This window comes from Eublepharis macularius, chromosome 14 (genome assembly GCF_028583425.1).
Source record: "Eublepharis macularius isolate TG4126 chromosome 14, MPM_Emac_v1.0, whole genome shotgun sequence".
Classification (NCBI taxonomy): Eukaryota; Metazoa; Chordata; class Lepidosauria; order Squamata; family Eublepharidae; genus Eublepharis; species Eublepharis macularius.
In genome coordinates, this window is record NC_072803.1 from 31603984 (window position 1) to 31628140 (window position 24157).

Sequence of the window (24157 nt, forward strand, 5' to 3'; positions counted from 1 at the left end):
GATTTGACTGAGAGAAGAAGAGAGACCTTCCTAAGTCTAGCTGAGAACACATCTTTTAGTTCTTACAGTTTTTCTCCCGAGACGTCCTTGGAATTGCCGCTGGAGGAGGGAAAGATGGGATTGGATATTTCTGGCTCCTTCCAGATGGGAGCAGGGAAGCGTGCGCCTGTCACAGCATCAGCAACCGAGGTGGGAACAGCATCCACATACACCTGTTCTCACGCTGCTCACGGCTGCTGCTGTGCGTCTCCCTTCTCTTTTTCCTATTCAAAAGCAGAGGCATGATGGCAATTTTGCTGGGACCTCCACAGCGTACAAACCCCTTTCTTTGCCTTCACTCAAGAGGTGGAATGCAGTGAGCCACCTTGCACCATTTTGACAGCAAAGCTTACCGCTGCCTCATTCCCCATGGTGACTACAGTTACAGCAGCCACTCCTGCAGTTCCTCCTTTAACCTGGAGAAAAATTGGTTTTATTTTTCTCTGGATATTTATTTCTTTACTTCATTTATACCCTGCCTTTCTCTGCAATGGGGACCCACAGCAACTTTCATTGCTCTCCTCTGAACACATGAAGCTGCCCTATACTTAATCAGACCATTTGCCCATCAAGGTCAGTAACGTCTGCTCAGATGGTTGCAGCTCTCCAAGGCTTTTAGGCAGAGGTCTTTGACATTACCTACCACCTGACCCCTTTAGCTGGAGATCCTAGTCAAGGGGAAAGCCCTGGGAATGCCGTGACCCTTGTTCAGAACGACCCCATCACTGGACTCAGATTTCCTGACAGAGGCTGCCTTCTGCATGTGGATTTAATCCAAGGTTTCCAGAGTTCCATGTGGGGGGAAATCCCCATGTGGAAGCAGCCTGTTAGCAATTCTCAGGACTCACACAGAACTATAATTCCCAGGATTCCCATTCTCTCTCTCTGTCTCACACACACACACACACACACACACACACACAGAGTGATCTGTTGCCTTTTAGCTAGTTTGACATACGTATAGCCCAATATATCCCACACTAGAAAAGTTCATGTCTAACTGTAAATGCAGGCACCATGAAGGTTGCCTCGGTACACAGACTTTCAGGCACGGCATCAGCCAAATCAGATGTAGAATAGAATGAATATGTGTCATACCAAGTGAGAGCACTGGTCCAATTTGCACAATATTGTCTCCTCCAACTGGCAATAGCTGTTAGGAGTCTCTGCAAAATCCTTTAAGTGGAAATGTTAGGGAATGAACTTCAGACCTTCTGCAGGCAAAGTGTATGGTCAGCCATTAAGGTACAACTTCTATGGGGTGCTTTGCAGTATTATCAGGAAATAAACTTTGAAAACACCACCCTGCATGTGTGCGAGAGAGAAATAATTTCTTCTTTGAGCATTGAATTTTCAGAATGGGAAAACAGGAATTTCCACTGGCAGCCAGGAACATATATCTATGATTGGAGCCAGCAAGTTGTGTATAAGATTAGTTAAGAAACTTGGGCATTACTGTCTTGCTTGCTGATTGGGCTTTTCATATTTTTCTCCAAGTGGCAAGAAGTTCCAGGGTCTACAGCTTAGTGAGGTTGTTTCCCTTTAGAAGAGAGAGTGTATACTAGAGATTTCTGGAAGTTTTGTAGTTTTTGCTCACAAACATGCAAGGTGACAAGTAGCAAGACAGAGGTAGCACCTCACATCAGATCCCCCAGTCTATTCAACTAAACATCTGCTGCACAATAGCAGCCAGAACATCAGCATATACAGTAAGCCTCACACTGGGGGAGAGATGATTTGCAGTGGCAGCCAGGAACATAACTGTTCTTGCAGGCTCCATAGGTTTGCTGTAGAGGCAATGCTGCTAGTCATAGTCGCAAGAAGTGTTTTGTTGCAGGGTGTAGCTAATGTCAAGTGAGCACTTAATTTCTTACGTGCAGACTACAGGAAGCTCTGGCATGTGACTACCAAAGATCTTTTTTAGCCAGAAAGGTGTTTGCACTAGTTATGGTGTGTGTGTGTGGGGGGGTCACTCTTTGGAACTCTGGTGACGCAGGGAGAAAGGAAATAATAGGAGTCAAAGTAGAAGCAAAACCTGCAGGGGTAAGCTGAGAAAGCAGGCCTCTGCTGCCTGGCAGTGATTTAGGCCAACAAAAGAAACAGGGAGCCAGAGAGTGTTTGTTTAACCTTTTTTTTGAAAAGGCCACAGGAGGTTTGGAAACTAGATGGAACAGGTTGAAGAACAAAGCTATTCTCTGTAGGCGTGTAGGCTGCATGGGAGGTTTATTCTGCAGAAGAGACACACGGGGCCATGGACTGCTTCATCCTTCCTGATGCTCTGTCACCTTCTGTTTGCCAAAATTCTGGCACCTGAGGCTGAGTGCCTCTGAGCATTTGCAACATTCCCCGCAAGGGGAAAGTAGTCTTTTGAAAGAAACAGATCTGTGGGCTAATGGAGGCCTGCTTTTGTGACATTTCCTGATCTGTCTGGAAAGCACCCGAGTTCTGAGGCATCTGACAAACTGCCTGCATGTCACCCTCCGCCTGTCTTGCCTAGGATCACAACTTCCTCACAGTGGGTGCACTACTAAAATGATTGGCTTGAGGATGAGGTGGCATATTGTGAGGCACTGCCGGTTCTCTTCATCTCAAAAGCAGCCGTTTCTTAGTGTGCAGGCCTATGACCAACTCATTGGTGTAGTGGTTAAGAGCAGCAGGACTCTAATCTGGAGAGCCAGGTTTGATTCCCTGCTCCTTCGCTTGAAGCCAGCTGGATGACCTTGGGTCAGTCACAGCTTCTAGGAGCTCTCTCAGCCCCACCCCCCCTCACAGGGTGATTGTCATGAGGATAATAATATAACACCCTTTGTAAACCACTCTGAGTGGGTGTTAAGTTCTCCTGAAGGGCAATATATAAATTAAATGTTGGTATTGTGGTTATCTCTTTCATTTATACACCACTGTTCTCCCCAGGGGGGACCCAAAGCAGTTTATATTGTTCTCCTCCACTCCATTCTGTCCTCACAACAACCCTATGAAGTAGGTTAAGTGGAATGTGTGTGACTGGCCCAAGGTTACCCAGCGAATTTCCATGGCAGAGTGGGAACTTGAACCAGGGTCTCTCAGGCCATCTAATCAAGAAGATCCTACCACACACAACACATATCCACTTCAGAGTAAGAACAAACCAAGTGAGATTTCTCTGGCTTTATATCCTCCATTTCTGGCAAAATGATCAAAAGGATAAACTTCTGGGTGAGCGCTTTAAATTCTGCTTGGGTGGCAACCTCAGTAGTTCCAATATTTATTTACTTACATGCTTATACCCCATTTTTCGCCCCAAAGTGGCTTACAATTTAAATAGGCTTGCCAATGCTGGATGGGAAATTCCTGGAGATTTGGAGGCGGAGCCTTGAGAGGGCGGGGTTTGGGAAGGGACTTTGGCAGGGTGTCATGCCATAGAAACCATAGCGGCCTTTTTTTCCAGGTGAGCTGCTCTCTGCCGTTGGGAGATCAGCTGTAATTCCAGGAGATCTCCAGGCTCCACCTGGAGGTTGGCAAATCTATATCCTCACAACAGGCTTGTGAGATTGATTGAGTGTGTCTGATCACCTAGTGAGCTTCCATGGCAAAGGAGAAGCCCTGCCTTAGCACCTGCTCTCCTCTCCTTTTCCTATAGCTGCTCATACTACTTGAGAAAAGGAATCTTGGCATGTCCACCATAAAAGAGTTTACACTTTTGCTTCTAAACAGTTAGCCGGAAATAAATCACCACTCTCTTATGACATGCAAAGATGAACCAGAAGCTGCAGCCTCGGGAGGTTTGACAACTAATCCTACTCTTGGTTTTCAAAAGGGGATGTGAGACAGTCTGAGGAGAGGGTGGCAGTTTCTGGGTTTGGTTTGGTTTTATCCTGGCTCTGTGTTTTAGTTGTAGGGTCTTACACTGTGTTGCTTGCCATGTTAAAGAGAAAAGCCATGATTACCTACAGTTTAAGCAAATACATTCTTACCACAAATAGAAGTGTGCTCTGGAATGGCAGTGAAGATATCCACCTTCTCGCTGTGGTTTAAACCTGATAGTGAGCACAACAGTACACTCAACTTCGCAGTCCTGGAGAGGTGAATCTCTTCTCTCCCACTCCCATCCTCCAGAGAAGCCCAAGTTATTTGATATACCAAGAACCAGCTAGCATTCCTACCCCGTCCCACTGATTGACATAGGACACAATCCACTAGGAAGTTCTCTTGCCCATTGACAGAAAAAGGATACAGCTTGACAGCACTCCCCACCCCCCTTTGTGTCCTCATTTCATCTGGCTTGCAAACAGAGCCCCGCCTCCCTTTGGCACTACAACTTTGTTTTCTTCTTTGTTCCTAGCACTTGTAATATGACTCACCTGGACTTTGCTCTTTGTGTCTGAAATGTGTGCTGCCAACTGCACCAGCACTAGCTCAAGTCAGATTCAAGAGCTATAGATCAAGAAAAAGACCGATCGTGCTCTTGCGTTAACTTCAACCACTGTCACCTCTTATTCAGCAAGAACAGTTGACAAGTAGGAGAGGAATAAAGAAAGCACCTTAAGGCTGCAATTCGGTGCAAACTTACTCAAGCGGCAGTCCAGCAGAATTCCTTGTAAAAGTGGGTCAAGAAGCATCCTTGAGGAGGGAAGAAAGTATGGTATAGCCCGACCTCCTCAAATATTATAAGCTAAGCAAGGTCAAGTCTGGGCAACCACCAAGAAAGACCCTGCAGAGGAAGGCAATGTCAAACCAACTCTGCTTCTCGCTTGCCTTGACAGCCCCTTGTTGGGAACGCAGTAAGTCGATTATGACTTCATGACCCATACGCACACAAGAAGCATCCTGGGGAGGGGGTACACCTTATCTTGGAATAGTTTCAGGAAGATAGCTGTGTTGGTCTGCAGTAGAACATCAGGACTGGAGTCCAATGAGAGACCAACAAGATTTTCAGGGCATAAGTTTTCGAGAGTCAAAGCTCCCTTCTTCATACCTGAAGCAGATAGCTTTGACTCTCAAAAGCTCATACCCTGAAAATCTTATTGGCTTCCAAGGTGCAACTGGACTCAAATCCTGCTATCTAGGAGTAGGGGAAGATGAGCTAGGCAGAGGCCTTAAGGTAATGACAGTCATGCCTACTGGAAGAATGAACCCCCAACTGCACCTTCTACAGCCACTTGCTGACTTCTTACTCCATACACTTCTAATAGCTTCCAGGAAAACGTTGTTTAAAAAGTGCAGTGTCAAAAAATTTAGGAGAAAAAAAGCACACGCCATGAGACCTTATTGTTGTGCAAGGAGCAGCTGCTTGCACATTGCTGAGATGCATGACAAAATGTTATCTTAAGAGGTACCATTTTTGTAGTAATTTATTTTCTCTTCAGTTTAAAACCAAACTAGTCTTTTCCACCATCCCTCCCCTCGACTTCATCTCCAAAGCCAATAGTACCCTCTGCTGGTGAAATGTAGTAATGCAGCTGAAGCCTCCAAGGATGCTGCTATATTGCAAGAGTTCACAACTTTTAAAAAGTAGTACACCTAAAACATAACATATGGATAATACAACAAGTATGTGCTGTGACCTGATAGCTCAGGCAATCTCGATCTCATCATATCTTGGAAGCTAAGTAGGGTCAGCCTTGGTTAGTAATTGGATGAGAGACCTCCAATGAAGACCAGAGTTGCAGAGGCAGGCAATGGCAAACCGCCTCAGTTAGTCTCTTCCCATGGAAACTCCACTAGGGGTTGCCATAAGTCAGCTATGACTTGATAGCACTTTCTACCACCATAATGAGCATGTGCTGGCAAATACATATGGCCTGTACCAGCCAAGGAGCTGGGATTGATTGCAATTCCCTGGCAAGCATATGTTCTTCTGTATGATAAACTTGGGTTGTCTTGTAGCGTGTGAAAAAAGGGCCTTTAAGATTCAAAGAGAAGCATTGCGGTGTAGGCTTGGAGATATTCCAACCACCAAAAAGGGCTAAAGAAAGCTACTTCCATACCGGGAAGTGAAAATCCACATCCAATGCATGAATTTAGAGCAGACAAAGAAAACATCTGCTTCTGAGTTGATTACCATATTGGCTAGTTGCCACCCTAATCTCTGTTGTAGGTAAAGTAAATTATGCTAAAATAGACTGCCCTAAGATTATCCATTGAAATTCATGGTTGGAGATTTGAACACAGCTCTCCTCAGTTCTTGTCCAATTCTCTTATAAACTATTCTGCATCAGCTCCTCAGGCAGTTTCTAAAATGTTAAATTGTACACTTTAATGAAATACTCAATGGCTAGAAAACACAATAGGTCTGCCAAGAATTGTTAAGATCCTTCCTTAGACCACAATTTTTATTCCAGGGGCTAGTAGTCTTACATGGTTCCTGAAGGTTATTTTCTTCCACTCACACAACATCAGTGCTGGATCAAGTCATTTTGGCAGAAAAGTCTAAATGTCAATCCATCCTGCGTAACTGACATAAAGCACAATCCTCTGGGCAGTTCTTCTCGGCGAGCCTTGTTGAAGTGAGTAGGGACTGCATAAGAGCTTGTAACCATCAGCAGCATCTTGCAGCCATATCCTTTTGTGTGATACTACCATCACTGCAGCTTAGAAATACTAATCTCATCATTTCCAAAAACAGGTTCTTCCTGTCCCAGTCAATTTAAGACACTTTCACTCTTGACTTGAGATTGGAGACAATGGTATTTTCTGAAATCTGCTACCCAAAGAGAACAACTTGTTGACAGTCTAATCCCCCAACCATAGTTTCAGTCCAATATAACAGGAGGTAACACCCCAGCATCTAGAAACGCATATTCGACTGAATAGAGTGTGCATCTAACCACCACCCCCTTCCTAATGGTGACCAAACTTCAGACAACCCATCCATTGGTACTAATATTTGCCTCATCTGTAGTTTGCAGATACATCTATGCTGCGTTTCCACAGCCTGATCCTCTGTATGCTTGGTAGCTCAGAAGCCAATCCTGCCAAATTCAAAAGAACAAAATCCCAATGGAGCATAAAATGGCACTCTGCATTTATGTAAGGTAACGGCAACACCCAAATGGGAAGCAAGCACTCTTCAGAATCCTCTATAATGTACAGGAGCTGCTCAGTAGACTAAATCATAGACGTGTGCAGCCAAAGGGTCCCTGGTGTAAGCACAGGAGTGTGCCATTTTTTATTCAGACTTCAACCCTGATTAGCACATGCTTTATCTTGAAGGACAGCAAAAGGCATCTTCCAATGGCTTGCAATGAGCTCCCATTAATTTCTTGGAGGGAAGTGCCAAGAGGACTTTGACCCCAACCGTTGTTTGGATATTTGATGTTAATTCAAATGAATCGTTCTGATCAAATTTCCCTATCACTGCAAAGCTGCTCAAATGCAGCACCTTGAATATTTTGCCAACATGTCCTTTTCTAGACTATTCCACTGTTTTGTTTTTCATTATGTGACTTGGGTTATCCATTCACTAGACTGAGACATTGAGCTGGAGGTAGAAGGAACTAATAGCATTTAAATGTATTTGTTTCCAAGTACTCTCTTATAAACATGGTTGTGGAGAGAGCCCCCAAGTTAGAGTTGACTTATGGCAACCCCTGATGGGGTTTTCATGGCAAGAGGCTAACAGAGGTGGTTTGCCATTGCCTGCTTCTACAATCCTGATCTTCATTGGAGGTCTCCCATCCAATTACTAACAAAGCTTAGCTTTTGAGATCTGCTTAGCTTTTGAGATCTGACAAGATCAGGCTCACCTGGGCTATCCAGATAAGGGCCTCTTATGGACATAGGGAGCTGCTTTATACCAAGTCAGACCACTGGTCCATCTGCTCAAAAATGTCTACTCTGGTTCCCCCCAGTTCTCACAAAAAGATGTTTCCCAATTCCTGCTACCTGTACCCATCTAACTGGAAATGCCAGGGACTGAGCATGGAGCCATCCACATGCAAAGCATGCTCTCTGCCACTGAGCTACATTCATCCTTTTTTCTCATAAAGTCTGGGACTACCAGAACACTCATCAAGAACGATGCTCGAGCCAAAACCTGTCATTTAATTTTTAATTTTTTTTCTTAAAGATGACTTTCCAATTTACATTAAGACAGTTCTAACAAATTCATTCCTTGTTCACAAAAGAGAAATTATATTAAATAATTTCTGCCAATAAATAACATTTTCACCATTCTTTTTTAAACGTAACTAAAAAAAAAAAGAGCAAGAAAAATAAAGGAGGCAGTCTCCAGGCAATGGGCAAACAATACTTCAGAACCAAGAACCTCAAGTCCTCCCCATGCATTCCCAGGGCTTGCGATTCCACCTTGGATGGGATGTGCAAAGCTGTTACGGTGCCCCAGTAAGGAGAATCTGGCTAGTTTAGGTCACTCAGGGATGGGGTGAGTGGTCTGTGGCAGTGTGGGATGGCCCCACAGTAGAAAAGGTTCTCTGAAAGGGGTGAAATCACCTTTCTTCCTGAAGCCTGGAAGACCCATTGGGGACTCCCCTCCTTGTTACATGCGCCTTGCTTTTAACATGCAAGATCAAATTTTTTAAAATCATCATATTAGGCTGCTTTAGAGCAACCCTACAAAGAGGGGGCAGTGCACACTGCATTTAATACTCTGGAGTCCCATGGACTGGTGGGGTATTTCTTGGCTTTTAAATTTTTGTTTGCAGCTCTTGTTGCTTGAAAATTCTGCTCCCAGATTTAACAAAACAAGAGGGGAATGGAGGAGGCGGTGGGTAGAAGAGAGACGGAGTCGAGACCCCATCACAGCTCTTAGATAGCATCACAGCTGGTTTTTCAGAAAGAGGGGAGAGAGGACAGGTAGCCCAAGTATGTTTTCAATATTTCTATGTTGGTAAAGAGAAGGCAATATATTTAAGCCCCTCCTCCCAACCTGGCACTATTTTCAAACTGTCCCTTTCCCCTTTACAGCTATAACAGAGAAAGTCAGAGTTGGTCACTGAGTGCTGGAACATTTTAATGCAATTAATGGCTGTTCTTTCTGAAGATCTCTTACTGGACAGCCATTTTAGGACAAAAGACAGCTCGGCTCATCCCCCCCCCCTCCCACACAAGATATGGAGTAGATGAAGGTTCATGCACCAATGCCCCTCCCCCATCTTAACCATGGTTCATACTTAGGTTCTGTTCTGGCTAATTCTAACCAAATCCTGGTTAACAGGGAAAGGAACCATGAGGTTCCCATGCTTAATACTGGATGCCCGTTTCAGTGCTGTTTTCTCAGAGCCAAGCTACGAGTGACGAATTACACTTGCCTGGCAAGTGTAATTCGTTACTTGTAGCTTGGCTCTCAGTTCTCGTTGCTTCCATGGTGATTTTTAAAAAATGGCAGGAAATTTGAAAAGGACCTTGGACAACTGAGGTGAGAGAGACAGTGTTCCTGTTTACACCAAGGTCTGCCCCTTTCATCTTTTCAGAGTGCCAGGGATTTAAACAAATTCTCTGACTGGAAAAAAGAAGCCAGTTCATAGTGTTATAGGAATGAACGTTAGCAAATCAGGGGGTAATTAACACCCACTCTCCCTTAAACTGTGCCACTGCTGCTCAAACCTCACTAACAGGGCATGCTGTGCTGAGGAAACAAGAGGCCTCAATGCCAGCGTTCCCTTGGCAACCAGAACCTAGGTCTGGCCTGACAGCAAGTTAGTTGCATGCAACTGAATGTGGAACATGGAATACTTTTCCTTCAGCATGCTGGAATTACACTGAAAGGAAGGCTAAGAACCAAGTACTCCTTCCTGAGGATGTGAGGACTCTCCTTTCCCATCCTCCAACAAAACTTGTATCTGTTTTGAGAAGCTGCCCACCTGGGAATGGGGCCCATCCTAAACACATGGCCTCCCTGACATGATTGGGAGCAACTCAGCATTGCTTATTTCAGGAGTAATCGTGTCTCTCTCCCCTTGGCAAACAGCCACAAGTCAATCAGTCTGTGAACCTTGTGGGAATGGGAGATTCCCCATGGATGAATAATTCTGAATACACAGGGCTCCAACCAGAAGACGTTCCAAAGGCTTTGTGAGATATGCACAGCAGCATACGTTTTAAAGCCCAGTTTTTCTGTTGAGAAAGCAGAACAGCTAAAGAGACATGAGAGAGTGAGAAAAGAGCTAAACCAACAGCAGTTTCAGGGCTCAAATGTCTCTTCCATTTACAAGCTCTCAGTCCACGTGCAGTTACAATTGTGTTTGACAAGCAAACTAGGGCACGTACACTGTTACTAAGAATTAAGCTTAGTATTTTGGCAGTACCATCCTCACTCCAAGAGAAAAGAAAGATTCCACTGGGCAAGCATTATCCCTATTACATGATAAGAAGAAGAACTGTATACTCTCCTTTGCCCATAGCTGTGGCAATAGAGTGCTATGGCCCCAGCAGCTGGGTTGCACATGGCTTTCTGGTGTGTGTGTGTACAGACTTCTACCCAAGTGATTGATCACCCACACCTTTGGGAGGTCCGTTGTTTGCATTTATGTAAACACACGAGAAAGCACAATCACATAGGTGGAATTTTATACATTCCCGGGGAGAATGATGAGAATGGTGCAGGCATGGCAGTAATTGTGTTACCTTGGGTACATGTCAAAAGTGGTTAAGTTCCCTCACGTGATGTGTCCTTGTAGGAGCTCTGAGAGCTATAAACTGGCAGGAGATTGTCTAGTTGAGGTCAAATAATCTGCACTACGTCAAATAGCAAGCGTGACCTCTCTTGAAGAACAGTGCTTCCTACTGCACACCAACCTTTCTTAAGAGAGGTGGCATTGTAGTTAGAATCTGGAACTGAAGCCTTGTGACATATACAAATATAATGTTTGTCTATCAGAGAAACACATGTTCACACTACTTTATTTTTAAAAAAGGATGGCAAGAGGATGTACCACTAACTCTGAAATGTAGATAAGGCAACCAACTCCACCATTATAAAGCTTTTTTTAAATGGGGAAAGCCTGAAGCTCAAAATAAAAAAAAGAAAAAGAAGCCATGAAGAGGCTTTTTTTTCTTCTGGCAGATAGCCCAAGGACTCCTGAATGTCCTTTTTTGTTTAAGCCATTAAGTTATAAGCGGTTGGAAGAATGAACCAACTGTGGAAGACTTATTCAAACATACCACAACCAGAGCCAGGAGCTATGGCTGAACTGAGGTAACTGCAGCAGGAGAGAATCTGCACCCTCTTTTCCAATGACTGACTGCATTTGGATTATTTAAAAACACACACACACACACACACACACACCAGGACCTGGTTTCTGTCAAGTGTCAGAATAAATAAAACTAAACAGGGCTTATAACTCTGCACATGGGATCCCAGCTTCAAAGCAGAACACATCTGTTCAGTCGCTGTTCTTTGGCACGTTAAAATACAATTCCCCAGCTTGAAACTCCAGACAAATTTCCTTCTAAGAATTCATTCTTGAGGCACCAGCTGCTGGCCAATCACTACTGTTAAAAACCTCACCTTCCCATCCTACAGAGATTACCTGCCTTTCCTCATTGCCTGGCCATCCTGGTGATGCCTGCCTGTTAATGGCAAGCCTGATGCAAGCTGCAAGGATGGTGGCTGCCAAGAAGATGAAAATGTCCCTCGAGTCCATCAACTCCAGGCTTCACTTGGTTATGAAAATCAGTAAATAATACTGGGATACAAACAAACTCTGAAATGATGAAGCAGGGCAAAGCCAAGTTGGTTACCTAGCCAACAACTGCCCTGGTTTGAGAAAATCAGAAATGGAGCATTACGATATGTTGGCCAAAAGTGGTGCGCACCACTGTAGCGGCAATAATGTTGAATTTAGGTACAGTTATGTGGAAAGTACAACAAAATACATACTCTGGCCATCAAGTGACCCAGGATTCTGACATCACCAGAAGCATGCCAAAACAAATCAGTAAGAATAATGCAGAGCTTTCAATTTTGTGTAATACAAATTGGTTACAAATCTACAGTGGTTAACCCATGCAGTGCCATGTGGTGGCTCACTTGTATGTCCAAAGAGAACAGATCCACTCCTAAACTCTCTTCAAGCTTTACCCTTCACTTTCTTACTGCAATAACCACCTAGCCTTGACAAGGATGTGCTACTTGCTTCTAACAGAGGAAATGTACTGCCTGCCTTACAGATTGTGCATATCACCACCACTCTTCAGGACCCTCATTTAAAGCTTCCAGTAAACTTTTCCCTCACGTATTGTAAAAACTCAGCAATGATTTTATAATATTGAACAAGGAATACGTTTTAGATGTTCTGCGTAATAAACAATCTTCATGGCATTTTGAGAGAAATGTAAATGATACACTATACCCAAAGGCCTTCTGGCCTCTGAGAAAGAGGCAGAATTGTATGCAAGCCTGGAAACTTCACAATTTTCAAAATAGATCTTGTCACAGCTATACTGATGTTTCCAACAGTAATCATAAAGTGTGATGGGTATCCCTATACACTCAATGGACACAGGCCAAGGAGCCATGGCCAACAGAGGCTCAGGGTGCATGTTGTATTGCTACATAAAGTGACTCTCAAACTGTTACTTTAAGAGCTCGGAGCACTGAGAGGAAAGGAAACCGTGGAGCCTCCTGTCCCATAACCCTAGCAGTCCTTTGCTCATGCTGTTTCTGAACTCTTCAAGAGACAGGCCAAACTGCTAGGTCAGATCAACCAAGAAGCACAGTGGAGATTTTTTTTTAAAAAAAGGTATTTTGCAAAGCCAGACCCTTGAGCCAACATTAGCAAAAGGCTGCTATGGTCATGGCAATTCAGCCTGAGGGTCAAACTTCTGAACCTTCTAGTATCACATTTTAAGGTTATGGTTTTCCTTCTGTAATGGAGACTGGCTGTACCCTTGTGGAAGCTGGTTCTGCTGAGCACAAAAAGCTTTGCCAATTGATGGCAGAAGATCTGCAAGAGACCACTGCAGGGCTTGTTGTCTTCCCTTGGCTCAATAGAGACCTCTCTCGTCCCAACTGACAGTCAGCACAGTTTCCCCTCCTATCCTCACAGCAAAGGCAGGATATCCTAGGGCAGCATATTAGGTGGTCCAGCCTAGATGCAGGAAACGGTGATGCTGCTGTGAAAAACCTCACACAACATAGTATCCTCTTCCTACAGCTCAAGTTTCCCATGACAATGGTTTCCTTCTAATACGTTGAAATGAGAATTCAGGGCTCCCCTGAGCAGACAAGTCTTAAGACACACATAACTGTGAGCCCCAGTACAAAATAGAAGTCGCTATTGTTACACAGTCTGTGGGTAGGGCAAGATGTGGAAAGAGAGCGCTTTTTTTCAAAATATTAATCTTGTAGATCTTTCACATTCAGGTAAGGACTGCGACAAACTGCAGAGATTGCTTTCATGCCACAGAACCTGACACAGATCCCACTGACGTGATGTCAAATATGGTTACATGCCTGGAACAAAGCAAGCAGCCACCTGAGTGAACTCAAGTGAGACATTTTTCTAATATAATGAGACTCCACTCAAAGCCCACCCACTCATTTATTCCAGGAGACTCCCCCTCCCTGCCATTTTCTGAAGGAGGATGGAGAAGGGACACTTTCCCACCAGTTCCTCTGGAGCTGGATCTTTTCGCATTTCGACATTTGCCTCTGATAAAAGCATTCCAAGAAGCACAGAGTTTACCAATTGCCCTATGCAACATGCCTTTAATGGAAGTCAAATGCTGGAGCATCAGATGCAGTGAGAAACAGAAGGAAAAACAGCAACAGCTGCAAGGAGAAAATGCTGCTTTCAAATGAAAGATGCCACTTTAAAAAAAAAACAAAAAACAGCCAAGGCTAACTTAAAAGCTCTTCCAACAAATCAGACACTAGAGTTGCCTTGGCCTTTTTTTTGTCCCCCCCCCCACTAAGTCTCCTTCCCTCTTTCAGAGATGGGCCACCTGTACAGAACAACACTTTATATATGCACTAGCATTTAGACCCATCCCTAAATTAAAAAAAGACATTTCATATATTGAACATAAAATTTAAAAAACTTACAAAATGGTCACCTCTCTTACAGAATGAATGTAAAGTGGATTATGGACGTGCCTCCAGGCTAAGTTGGTTTCACCCCCCCAACCCCCTCCCCCTTCATAATAAATAAATAAAATTCATTAAGTTTTGGATCCTTTCGTTTTGGATACAGACTGGGTGCTTCAACCATTACTGGGCTTTCTTCCCCGTCCCGTTCTTGTCTGCAGAGTTTGTTGAGGTTAAGTTCACCGGCCCATCAGGGTGCTTTGAATCCTTGCGTGGTGGCATGCGCTCATTAATGCGGTCCAGGCCCCTAGCTTCTTCAAAGCTGCGGATCTTGTGCTGAGGCGAAAATCCACGGATGGCTAGAAGAGATAGGAGGGAGAAGGGAGAAGAAAAGGAAGAGGAGTTGGAAGGGAATGTCAAGTTTGGTGATTGACCAACATTTGTAACATGCTGTTCTGCTACAAAGCGGAGTTGTGGGTACGAAGCATGTGTCTGACTTTGGAAGGGTACACAGCAACGATGCTGTTTTACCATTGCCAACCTTCAAGCCAAAACTGGAGATGTTTGCAATTTTTATCACTCAATCCAAGACTGCTTGTGATACATGCCCTCATCCTGCTCTGGTAAACAGATTGTACATGACCTTTTAAAAAATTAATTTAATTGAAAAACTTGCAAAACCTGTTTGGCCAGAAGTGAGAGTGGAGTATGCCACAGAAAAGAAGGCTTCTCTCAAATTGTTTTCAGAGGTCTTAATTACAGTTAAGAACTCTTAGTGGCCTTTGGTACTTTTAAAAACTCCTGGACTAATCTTGAGAGGAACTATGTACAAGTCAGACATGTGCTCAATAATCTGAAACATTAGTGCAGTGAAAACAGCAGCACACTTTTGAAAACTGAAAATTATAAAAACCAAAATAATAGTGAGGACTAAATCAAAGCCACTTATTCTAACACAAAATCACCTCACACACACACAAAACACCACAAAGAAGGGAAGAAAGATAATCTGTGGATCAAAAGACAGTATATATTTTTCTTCTTGCATCACCAGAAGCTGAATGCAGGGAAAAACTTCTGATGTAGTGGAGCCTATAATCCATTTAGTATAACTTCATGCTCTCCATCACTTCAGGGCCCAAGCACAGCATTTCCATACTGCTCCCTCCAAACAATAAATCTGTTGGATTTACAATGGCCAGTTCTGTGGCAAACTATATATTTTTCTGACAATTGTGATATCCAGAAGCCACTTTGTTCTGTTGCATCTACTACACACTTGGTGTAAGTGGGCAGAATAATTGAGCTAATCTTGTATTACACTTCTAATAAGCCAATCTAAAAGTAAATCAACAACAACAAACGAAAAAGCACGCCTAAGACGGAAGGAAAAATTAACTGTGGAATGTAATGAGAATTAGGAATGCAATATTTCCATAAGGGTTGCACTTTACAAAACCCAGAAGACATACAAGGGTAGAGACCGTACATAAATATGGACCTCGGCACATATGGATATGGCTTCTGGAAAATGAGCTGTTAACTCGATTCTGTGATATATGGTGGCCTGAAGAAGGATCTTTTCAGTCTGAAATGAGAAAAATGAATATCTTGGCCGGCTGACGCTCGTTGCCTTGCCTTCTGTCTCGCAGCAGTTTCTACAAGCGCCTATACCCCATCTCGTTACACGGATTTGGGAACCTCAGTGATTGCAGCTGGGCAATTGCCAATTCGGCAGCACTATTTTGTTCTCTTAAGGACTTTGGAAGAATTTGTTTGATATATTTATGTACGGTCTCTACCCTTGTATGTCTTCTGGGTTTTGTAAAGTGCAACCCTTATGGAAATATTGCATTCCTAATTCTCATTACATTCCACGGTTAATTTTTCCTTCCGTCTTAGGCGTGCTTTTTCGTTTGTTGTTGTTAGTGTACCTGTTTGAATCTAAAAGTAAAAGCAAAAGGTCAACATTGGACAGCAAGAGACCAAAGCAGATGTAGTCTAGGTTTTGGACAAGAACACCATTAGTGTTACTCAGAGTGCCCTAAACAGTGACATTCTTAGCAAGACTACTGCTGTTCCATAGGTTCAGAGTTTTTGCCACCCCAATATAGTCGGTTATTTTGATGGTCCTAAAAATTCTGGGACATTTTTCCAGTTTCTACAGCGAGTTAGCAATGTTGGAAACACATAAGAACTGAGACCTGTATGCTGCTTCTGGGATAGGAGCCACTGTCCAGGGCAACAGTTGAACCAATCCTGAATCTGTTACAGTAATTCAGAATTGCCTGAAGTACCAAAGGATGGATCTAATCTCATTATGACAGTCCAGAAACTAGCATAAAACTGTGGTCAATAAACCACAAAACAAAACCAGAAGCACCTCAGGATGGAGTTCTCATTGGTGTGGTTCTTTGAGGCCTGTCACCCTCTTGTTTCCAGTAGAGAAGTACTGCAATGAAGACTGGCCAGCAGAGGTAAAAATATTGCATATTCTTATGCCTTTATATTCTTACTTGACAGGGCTCCCAAGCAGTGGCTTGTATACCTGTGACCCCTTCCCCTTAAGTTCCCTTCCACTTCTGGTAATGCAAGAATAAAAAGTTCTTACACTGCTGATAATAAAAGCTCTTAAAAATAGCACACACACAAAGCATCAACGTTCTCACAAGATTCTAACCATACCTTCCCGTGCCTCTACTGCTTCTACTGTGGCTGCAATACAGAAGGAACAGTGGCATGCAAAAATGAAGACAGAAAAGAGTGAGTGACCTTATCACTGCAGTTGTTTGAGACCTAGAACCCTCCCAGGCCTAAAAGAAGAGAACTGCAAACAGAGAAGGGTAGTTGGAGCAGAGAGCTGGAAGGGAGCCTTGGTTTCTCATAGTTGGATGGGCAGCAAGGTTCCATTTCATTGAGACCAGGGAAAACAAAGCACAGCTGGGTTTTTCAAGATGGGGGCCTCTGATCTTGGAGATGGCTTTTTCCATAAGTGCCTGGACCTAGGAACATCATGCTCCCACTGCCTCACACTCATGAGTTCAGCATTCTGATGGCAAGTATCTGGAGTCATGAACTTCTTAGGGAAAATGCCTGCCTTCATGAAAAGGGAAACTGACCTTAAAAATAAAATGGAGATAAGCAGCCAAGCCTAAGGCATCCCCCCCCCCAATAACTGAATGAGAGGCTGGCAGCACATAATCTGTCCTGTCCACATCTCGTGCCCAGCCTCAATCAAGAGAAAATAACACATCAACCCCACTTCCCAAAAGAGAATTTACATTGGTATGATCAAATCCTCTGCTTCAGCCACCAAACAGCAGTTGCTACACCTTTGCGTTAAGAGTCCAAATAAGGCAAGCAGTTCAGTACAGCATATCTACTTCCATCTGCTCAGCAGCAGAAAGCATGTGTGCCCCCCCCCTTCACACCACTCTTTTGTTGTGGCCCCCATTCTTTGGAAGCAGCTGATCTTTGACAGGTGCTCCAGAACCAAAGCAGAACGTTTTGGTTAATATGTGCTTTAGCAGAGTGCTTTTAAAATTAGCTTTGATGCTCTATGATCTGTAATTTTTGTAATTATTTTTTTACTGCATGTTACGCTAGAATGAGTTAGGTGAGATTTTTAAAAAATGTCTGGTTAACTTTGGTGAGCCATCTCAGGCATAAGCAAATTGTCCCAGACATTTTGACACCAGTCTGAAGTAGAACTATCACATTCAGAGACAACATACTTTAGAATGCCTAGCACTTGGGGAGGAGATGGAGCAGAATAGAACTGTCTTCACGCTCTGCTTGTGAGGTTCTCTCTGGGTATTTGGCAGGCTGCTGTTAGATACAAAATACTGGTCCTACAGGAGTGTTCTTATACCATTGGCCTTCTACCTTAGTTGACATATTCAGATACTCCAGATACACTGTGGTGTCAAAACAGCACATCCTAAAAAGGTCATGCTTTAGAGCACTGCAATAGCTACTAATAGACAAGGCACAAAACATGTGCAACTCATGCTAAAGCTAAACATGACTTTTATGACCTATGTCTCCACACTGTACTTTTATCAGTGTTCCGGTTCAGTGTGCTAGAGAAAAACACAAAGAAACCTTGTGGCATTTTATGAAGACAAATGGAGTTATCAAAGCACAAGCTTTCGTGGGTTAGAAGTAAAGGCAGACAAGGAATTCTCAGTCAGCAGGCTATACATATGCAGAAAAGAAAAGCTGTGCACAATAGGTTAAAAGGCCATTAAATTGCCTAACTTAAGTAGGGAGACTTCATCATTACCTATCACAGTTGCTTGAAATGGTTACTGTGGTCATCATTTCAAGTACCTTGAGCTTTGCACAGAAATGTCACAGACTGTAATTCTAGCATTTCATGGTATTGTATCCTACTATTTATATTTTCTTCTGCTGACAAACACAGCTCCAGCTCATGAAACATGCTTTAATAAATCAGTCTTTCTTTTTTTGCTACAACAACTAAGTAAGTAAGTAAGTAAGTAAGTAAGTAAGTAAGTAAATAAATAAATAAATAAATAAAATTGAGCTTGTAACCATGGAGTAGGGGAGTAGAGGCAAGAGGCAATATGTACCTAGTTCTGACAAATCAGAGCTGTAGCTGTAACTCCACTGAAAGTAATCAGAAGAATTCAAGGTAAACAATTTGGCCTTTCTAGAAGGATCCAGCTGTGGGTCGCTCCAATTTGCAGAAGCACAACACAGACATGAACCAGAAATAGTTTCAGTCTGAGACACTCAGATCCTTTTTGGGTAACCATGTTATTCATTCAGTGTCATGTTCTATTGGATCTAAACTTGCCACATTTCAGGAAAAACACAACCTAACTGGAAGGCAGCTTATTATCAAATAGGGCTGGCATATCCAGATCCTTCAACATTTAAGGCCATGCCTGAATTGTGTATCTGGTGTTACAAACATGTTCTATTTCAGCTTATACTGTGATCACTGTTGGTGTTAGCAACAGTTCCTATTCCTGACCAAAACATCTTTGATGAGGGGCTTTTGATTTGTTAGGTCATAACTCAGAGGCTTGCCATTCTATAGGCTGTGATTCTAGTGCAGCTGGATTACAGCAACAGTTTACTGTTCAGTGGATCATAGTTCTGAAACGTCAATGAAGACAGGATTACGATGGTATTCTAATGGTGAAGAAAGCCCGTTAAATCATGGTGTCTTACAACCCAAGACTGCACAACAGAGAGAAGGCTTTTAATATGCAGAATTCCTCAATACTATGGACCTGGAAGCTTCAAGTCCCTGTTCATGCATGAACTCCTTTAAACAGCCTTGGGCTAAGGTGACAGTCCACTGTCTTGATTCCTGAATCCGCAACATAGGAACATTCCTGATTTACCTCATGCTTTGAGGCTACATGAGAGGCAGTGCCTCTGCAAATCGGAAGTACATAGAAATTGCAGCTATTCTAGGAACAGCAGGGCTTAGACATTATTATTTCAGCAGGAGATTATTCAGCTTCTATTAGCTAAGAAGCTGTTACAAACACAAAAGAGTGATATGAATGATGGAAGGCAACAAAACTGCAAGTAGGACACAGGAATGAGGAGCAATGGGAAGACAAGGACATGGAGCCCAGGAAATGGGGACAAAAATTGGAGAGCTATGGATTTAAGGAATGGTTGGAGGACAAAGAAGGTTGAATTCATGCAGAAGATGTGTATGCTTGAGGATGAAACATGAGAAAGTCAATAGGACAGGTTGGTATAACTGATTTTTGCTCCCTTTATTAAAGCCCACAGAGATTCTGTAAAGCTACAATAAAGCTCACATCCTTCTCTGCAGGTTAATGAAGCTTCAGTGGAAGCAGTCTTTGGGGGTTTCTAGAAAGATAGAGACCTCACTCAGCAGTAAATTTAACAGAGTCTCCCAAGTTGCTAGACAAGAGTCTCAGGCATATGGTTCTCTAAGCCATATCTATTGCAAAGCTCAAGAAAGCAGGTGCAAAGGCAGCTCTTAACACCTACACTATCATCTGCTGATTTCCTATTCTTTTTCCTATTCGAGAAAAATAAAGATCAAACCAAGTGCAACCCACTATAAAATGCAGTCTGCCCTTTTTCTTGGAGAAAGCAAGCTCTTGATCTTAGGAAAAATCCGTTTCTTTGGACCATGCACGATTCTGCTACAATACTGTCTTCTCACACACACAGGAGAAATTTAATCAGGGATTTCAAGTGCCAGAGCAAACCTCTTTGTGGTATGCCAGGAAGTCATCTAATACTGATGGGAAAGGAAATCAGGCTGGTTCAATGCCAGGCTGAAAGGCTGGCTGCAGAAAAGGATTAAAACACTAGATTACAGGGTTTCCCTCTAGAGACACATGTTACTGTAACTCATTTCTTGACCTCCAGCCAGTCCTGATTCCCTATGATGCTGGCCTATGTTCACAGCAAGGTTGATCAGTGCAGTCCTCAGCAGATTAACAGTATCTGTCTGATCCTTTTAAGAGATATTTCACTTATGACCATTTCTCCCACACAGCGTCACTTCCTTGCTGGAAAGAGGGTGAACAGAAGACAACAGCATGTGTATTTTCCACAGAATGAACAAAGCTAGTATATGCTAGAGCTGAAATACCTGCAAAATATACAGAACTTCACCAATATTTCAAAGTGTATCCAATTCTAAATGTGCAGTTTCCTCTCAATATATGAAACCTGAACAATTCAGACTGATTAGCGTTGCTCAATTGCTCTGGCACCAAATACAAATCCTCAGAAATCAGGAGCTGTCAAATGCTAGAACTAAGGGGAAACAATCTTCTCTAAAAGAGGGAGGAAATATATATAAACGGCTTTAATTGGGAGTTTCACTGAATGGTTTTAATTGTGTGGGCCACTGAAATGTATCATTTTACATTGCCTTGGGGATCACTTGAATTGAAAGGTAAAATAGAAGTTATGTAAACACCACTGAATATAAGCTAACAAATGCAGCTAAACATTAATAATTGAATCAAGCATCACAAGATGTTAAATATTACTATCAAGTCTCTAGTAAATATTTGGTGTTGGGGTCTCCAGAGAATTTGAGGGAGCAAATACCTTGCAGTTTTAGCATCGTTTCAGCACATGGTTCTATTTCCTGCTCTCTTCTTCAGGAAAGTGTGTAGAAAACGTAATGTGTCAAGAGGCCCTAAGGGTGCATACAGACTGGCAGCTTTATGTATGATTAATGCTGCTGATATTCACGTGCAAAGGCATATTCCACATGAGGATTATTCACTTCATTACATATTTTTCTACAACAGCATGTACCAAGACACATACGCTTTTATATCAGTATTTGATTTTGGGTTTAAGGGTTTGGGTGCTAAGCAGCCAGTACTTGGATGGAAGGACCACCAAAGAAGACTGGGGCTGCTGTGTGGATGGCAAACAGCTCTGCTCATCTCTTTCCTTGAACATCCCATGATTGGGGTCACCATGAGCTGGTTGCAACTTGATAGCACATTCTTCTTCTTCTTCTTCAGCAATGTAAGATCAAGAGAAAGTGGACCCTCAGTCAGCAACAAGAGCAAGAACCCTGGTTGCTCATACCAGTAAGGCAAATCTGACTTGGAAGTCTTTGTAGGGATCATGAAGTATCACTTGACCTGCTCTTGCTGCTCTGTGTAAACATTCCTTGGCCAGTAGGGCTTGCTTCCTTACAGTGACCCACTTTAAACAGAGCTAGGTGGGGTACGCTGCTTAAATCCCTTGCTTTGTGTTAATTCAAACTACTAGTTCAAGACCACCTGCAAACTTAAACCTTAGCATTTGGAGGAACTGATCTGGCAGAAGTGTTTCAATGTTCCACTTCCTGAATGAAGGCCCTTTTTTGCTTTTGTAAAATGGCACATTTATTCTGTTGCCCACCCTGAACACAAAAACTGCCTTATACTGAGTCAAATCACTGCTCAATCAAGGTCAGAATTGTCTGACTGGCAGAAGTTATACAGAGTTTCAACAGGTGGAGGATTTCACTACTATCACATCATTTCAACTGGAGATGCTGGGGACTGAACCTGGGACCTTCTGCACACAGGGCAGATATTCTAACACCTCCAGCCCCTTGTGTTCATCTAGACACAGTCAATTTCCTCTGCCTTTTCCATTCAGTATATGCTAACCTGTGTCCCAACCCCGAGACAGGAAAAGAACGCTCTGCAACTAGAAACTTGGTTCAAAATTCAACTATTGGTATAGAGCTTTAAGGAGTTTGAGGACAACTATGTATATTTAATGAAAGAGTTTGTGATTTTAGGAGGAAGTGATTGTGTAGGAGGTGGTGATGCATGAATGCTGAGAAATTAGTTTCTCAGCTGCAAAACCCAATAGAGAAATGAAATAACATGCAAGAACAGCATGGGTAGGTTTACACCCTCAACACTGTCCCAGGGTAACTAGCCTGAGAAACTCTGAGACACTCTCAGAAACACAAAATCGTTAATGTTGAAGGGTCAGTACAAATATTAATATTAAAAATCTACTCAGAGAATTTCAAACATCTCAGCTGTTTCCACCTACTGGGAGATTTCAATATTAGCAGTGAGAACAGATGAACTTCCCCGGCAGCAGAAGTATAAAGGCCAACTGACATTAAAAGGAATGAAATCTGAAGAGCTAATACAAAGAACAGACACCAGCAGCGTTCCGCATGTTTCAGGCTTCGTCCCTAGCAAAATCACCAGCTAGGACGATATTGTGCAAACACCTTGGACGAGATCCTCTCTCAATTTCCCCTGCCAAGTTTCTATTAAAAAGCCTCAACTCCATTCTGTATTCTCCATTTGTTAGTTTAAATTCCCCTTTAAGGCTTCAGAGATAAAAGCTAAGGGATGCTGCCTACAACATCAGACGGATATCTGAATCCCACTCTTTTTGTGGCATATACAAAGATACCAATGTGGCACTGGAAAACCTCAGTCACACGAGTCCCCTCTACACTCCCCCACAAACACTCTCAGGTCCCTTAAGGCACCTCACAGTCCCTGATCACACTCCTTATTTTCCCATCTGGTACAAGAATATTGGAGGCACAGGCTTCTCTGTACTCACCCGTCTGTAGAGTCTGCTTCCCCCCTGAGAGGACTCCCAGGGGAAGAGTCCCTGTGGGAGTCAGGCCTTTGAGCGTCAGCACACTCTCGCTTTCCTCTCTGAAAAAGTGAGAAAGGAGTTAGTCCAACCATACACACACATCATTTTACGGTACCTCCCTAGCACACTGCCTAGCACACACATTCAAGAGTCTGAGAAAACTGCTACAAAAATATAAGATGTGCATGCAGCAGTTGTGTCTGCAGACCAATGAACCATACAGCTGCTCTCATCATGCAGCTGAGATTGGCTGTAGCTCCTCATCAAGCTAATACAAAAAATCTTTCATGAAATTGTCCCCTCACATCTGCAAGACTGCCTCTTCCCCTAAGCTCCACCAAGGCAGCTTCACTTGTTTGAACAGGGCCTTCATCAGATACCACCCTGCAAATGGGCAAAATCAACAGCTACCCACACACAAATATTCTCTGTAGTGGCCCCACCTTATGGAAAGGCCTGCCTGAAGAGGTCAGGAAAGTTTCCACTCTTATTTAGGAGTGTGGAGCTGTAAGGAAATGATTCAAAGAGATGCTTTGGTAAAAGGACAGGCTGTACTACCAAGTAGGGGTGTGTGATTCAGGTTTCCAATTAGGAAAAAATACCCAAGTCGGACCCAATTTGCAAAGATTCGGGATTTCCAAATCGGCCCCATTTTGGAAACTCCAAATCAAAGCTTCCCAAAGCGATTTGTATTGCTTTCGGAAGCTTTGAGTCAAGGAGTTCAAATGCCTCTTCATGCTGCTACGTAACGGCAGGAAAAGGGTATTTAAACTCCAACTTCAGCTGCTTGGCAAGGACTTCCCCACCAGGCAGCTGAGCCAAACCTTTCCGTGCTGATGCCTCATCCACCCGATGGAGGGGAGATGAGGGAATTCCTCCAACTCCCCAGCATCGGGTGAATAAGCGGCAGCGCGGCAAGTTTAAACTTGCTGGGTCACCGCTGCCTCTTTCACCAGATGGAGTGGAGATGGAGGAATTTCCCTGTCTCCCCTCCATCGGGTGAAGGAGGCAGCAGCGGCCACAGCAAGT

At 43.3% G+C, this 24157-nt stretch overlaps 2 protein-coding genes and 1 pseudogene across 3 annotated transcripts in view; 1 reads left to right on the plus strand and 2 right to left on the minus strand.

The window, feature by feature from the left end:
* Positions 1 to 4097, minus strand: part of SORBS3 (sorbin and SH3 domain containing 3) — an 82122-nt gene extending 78025 nt beyond the window's left edge. Inside the window, exon 1 of the mRNA XM_054997371.1 lies at positions 3993 to 4097. The gene's annotated coding sequence lies outside the window, so the exon portion shown is untranslated. The remainder of the gene's footprint in view (positions 1 to 3992) is intronic.
* Positions 4098 to 8054: 3957 nt separating this feature from the next.
* The window catches only part of PPP3CC (protein phosphatase 3 catalytic subunit gamma), an 84824-nt gene continuing 68721 nt past the window's right edge, over positions 8055 to 24157 (minus strand). Inside the window, exons 12-14 of one of the 2 annotated variants that reach the window (XM_054997392.1) lie at positions 23090 to 23187; positions 16694 to 16723; positions 8055 to 14367 (exon numbers count right to left, since the gene is read on the minus strand). In XM_054997392.1, coding sequence (XP_054853367.1) covers positions 14192 to 14367; positions 16694 to 16723; positions 23090 to 23187 — 304 coding nt within the window. In that variant the 3' untranslated portion in view covers positions 8055 to 14191. The remainder of the gene's footprint in view (positions 14368 to 16693; positions 16724 to 23089; positions 23188 to 24157) is intronic. The other variant, XM_054997394.1, reaches the window with a different exon arrangement.
* On the plus strand, positions 11584 to 11983 carry LOC129342365 (60S ribosomal protein L30-like; annotated as a pseudogene).